General features: G+C 41.5%; 1 protein-coding gene across 4 annotated transcripts in view; it reads right to left on the bottom strand.

Annotated features, from left to right (window-relative positions):
- Positions 1-113: 113 nt before the first annotated feature.
- LOC119581830 (caveolin-1-like) overlaps positions 114-3,408 on the bottom strand; it is a 30,182-nt gene continuing 26,887 nt past the window's right edge. For all 4 annotated transcript variants that reach the window (XM_037929967.1, XM_037929969.1, XM_037929966.1 and 1 more), the window contains exons 3-4: positions 2,709-2,888; positions 114-2,476 (exon numbers count right to left, since the gene is read on the bottom strand). In XM_037929967.1, coding sequence (XP_037785895.1) covers positions 2,276-2,476; positions 2,709-2,888 — 381 coding nt within the window. In that variant the 3' untranslated portion in view covers positions 114-2,275. The remainder of the gene's footprint in view (positions 2,477-2,708; positions 2,889-3,408) is intronic.

Below are 3,408 nucleotides of genomic sequence, written 5' to 3'. Positions count from 1 at the left end.
AAGCCAGTATACAACGGTTTTTTTTTCGAGCATTAAAACATGGATGCAGGATTAGTCCTTTTCGACGAAAGGGTTTTCAGGAAAGTATAGATTATACGAAAAAAACGGCTTTATAAGGTATACAGTTTATTATGCAAATGTGTTCAAAATGCAAACACTGTGAAACACGGATCCCCGGCAGCCAACACATAGTCCAGAGACAACGCCTGAAGAGCATTTTGTACCAAAAATATTTTCCGTCTTATGTAAATATGTATTTGGCTTTTGTAAATGCATTGTTAAAATGTACAGGGAAATATTGTTTAGAAAATACAATACAAATGTAGCATGAAAACGGATTGTTATCCACACCTTGCACCATCTGTAGACTTGCAAACACGAATAGTGTTCATTTAATATGCTGATAATACAATATATGTTTATGATAATATCCTCGTTATATCCCAATGTTTGCTGTAAAATAAAGTTATAACTGTACATACAAATTTGTCTGTAATTAGTCAAAATGAATCCCTGGAATTTAGAAAAAATGGCCAAACAGCAGATCAAATTTAGATCGGATACATGTAGATGCATGCATTTTTAGAAAATAAGGACATGGGAATATACCCTGCCATGCCCATAGGCAGAGGCGTATCTGGGGCAGAAGGCACGCAGGCCAGTGGATTCTATGGAGGTCTTGAACGCTGGATGCCTGAAGGCATGGTACAAACTCATTCCAAAGAGACACATCTTTGCTTTAAGAAAGAAGACGATATCGAGGAAGTGAATACTTGGGAAATGACTCACTTTTCTAACAATAAAGAAGGCGATCTTGATTTGACACCAGGGCACTTACGTTTCACCCTAGTTACGCCACCACCTTCCAAGTGTGAATATTTGAAATTCAGTACATATTTTTGGATCCCATTGCCACGTAGTGATTTCGCTTGTAATTGGAGCTAATGTTTTTGAGGTTACACTACATACACGATTATTGGCCAGAATGAGAAGGAACTATCTGTACAAGCATTATAGACTGCTGCCTTGGGTTCGTTCTATTGTCTCTGGCCGATGTCTCGATTGTAGAGGGAGTACGCACTCAGAACAAAACACTCAGACATAAAGGTTCATGGCATGTCATAAACATGCTAGCTTAATATTTTCCTTGCTATTAACTTGCACATATATAAATCTAATGTAAGATATTCGACCACTCCGTGCGCCTCTTAGCACTCTCTGGCCCCGGCGTTCGCGCTACTTTATCACAGTAAAGGGAAAGGTCACGCACAGCGAAGGCAGGCGAAGGAAGCCGAAGCCTCTCAGCTTCCTGGGCTTCACCTTGTAAGCTCATGAATGCAGGATCTGCTTCAACATTGCTTAACGGAATTACAGATTTCTCTTTAATGGTTTAGGGTCTTAAAACGTAATTTGGTAACCCTTCATGCATCGATTACTAGTCTGTTCTTTGTTTAGGGCTTTTTCGTTGAGCATATTGCAAATGCATTTGGTACTCATAATGGTTTTCTTCGACCCCCAAAATAGCTCTCCTTGAAGTAATACTTTGCTTTCTTGTTGTCATTACAACAGAAGATGTGACAAAAGATGCCACCAGTATATCAGGTGTGAAACAATTTATCTGTGAAATTCGCAGAGAAACACTAATCATATTACAGAGCCAGCAGGTAACCCGAAGACCTTTTTCTTTCTGAAATCTAACATTAACTCAGACATAATTTTGTAACATCAAAGATATATTTGGCTGAAATTCGTATATAATTAATATTTAGTGCTTGTTATTAAACCCGATTGAAAAGTTAGAACATGCAATTTACGCCACTGGAAACACCATCCGCTGCGAACAAGTTTCCCTCATGTTGCAAGGGAAAGAGATGGCATCTGTACTAAAAGACCGTGTCGTGCACTCACGCTTAGCTTATCAAAACTAGTCTATCCTAACTAAGATTTAAGACTATATATTCTTCATAAAAATAGAGGTATGCTTTCTACCTGTGATATGAAAAGAATTACCTTTGAAGGACAGAAGTGAAGTGACCTTCCTTGAAAAATAAAGGCAAAGAAAAGACTGACAAATAAAAAATGATCATGAAGATTATTTCTTTGTTTATCATTAAAGTATTAAACGCAATATATGTCTGGATTTTACTGAGTTTAGATGAAACTAAAGAGAATTAAACATGTAAATATATATAATTCATAACAATCAGTAGAAGGTTTTGTTCGAAGGAAAGTCTTTGGTCTGCTGGTCAGCCTGGGCAGCGATCGACGAACTTCCTCAGACGGTGAAGTAGTCGACGGGCTCGGTGTCGTTCGAGTCCGGCAGCTTTTGGTAGCGGACCTTGGCCTTGGAGAAGCAGATGCCACACACGTCGCAGATCGGGCTGCACACGGCCAAGAGCCAGGCCTCCCAGAACCTCTTCACGGTGGCCAGGTTGATCTTCCACAGCCTCAGACAGGGGCCCACGCACCAGACTTGCTGTTGATTTGAAACAGATGCTGTGACTTCGGCCCCGTTTAATGGCAACAGAAGTTACAGGTATCTGCAGGCTATTTCCGTTTTGTACCCGCTCATTTCTTATAGTAATATTATTCTTTATAACAAAAGCATTGACATTGTTGTTACTGTATTTACGAAAATATAATTATTATCGCCACCAGTTTATTTAATCCGGCGAGGAATACCTGCTCCTAAATCACCAGGTACTTACGTTGAACGCCAAGCAGGCGAACTGGCAGCCGTTACAGCATGCGATGAAGGGGGCGAAGAGGACCACCAGCAACACGTAACAACAGCGCCTTGTTCCGTCATAACACTTCATGGAGCAGTTCCAGCACCCGTCCGGCGTCCGCAGCCCCTCGGGCTCGCCCACTATATCGTCCCATAGCACCTGAGGACAGAGGTTAAGGCTGGTTCCATCGGAGACACATTTAGGTCGCGGGGGTCGTTGCAGCTGATATCAGAAAATCTAATTTATGAGACTGAATGACGTGACTCATGCTTTCTATTGCTTCAGAAACAACTTTCAAATGACTGACAATCATAGACGATATTACGGTATCAGTCCTGGTAATACTGGGTTGTCACATTAGACAGCACCATGGGCAGCTGAACGACGAAAGGGACTGTGAGCAAACGATGGCTAAGGTTATAATCGACATGAAAATAACGAGAGAAAACACAGCAGGACATGGCTGACAATATCAGAAGTAATACGAGGCGATTTAAACAGTAATGGTGTACAATGAGGAACGGAACTCTAAGCTGATTGCTCTGGTTAGCAAGGATGCCAGTTACGTTGCTCGGGTCAAAGTGTGCCCAGGGGCAAGCGGAAGTTGACGGGGATTTGATACAGAAAAGTGCTCGGGTGATAACCTTCACCTATTCGAGCGAGGGAGACCCTCGAGGCC

Source organism: Penaeus monodon, chromosome 15 (genome assembly GCF_015228065.2).
Source record: "Penaeus monodon isolate SGIC_2016 chromosome 15, NSTDA_Pmon_1, whole genome shotgun sequence".
NCBI lineage: Eukaryota > Metazoa > Arthropoda > Malacostraca > Decapoda > Penaeidae > Penaeus > Penaeus monodon.
This window is presented reverse-complemented; position numbering and strand designations above follow the sequence as displayed.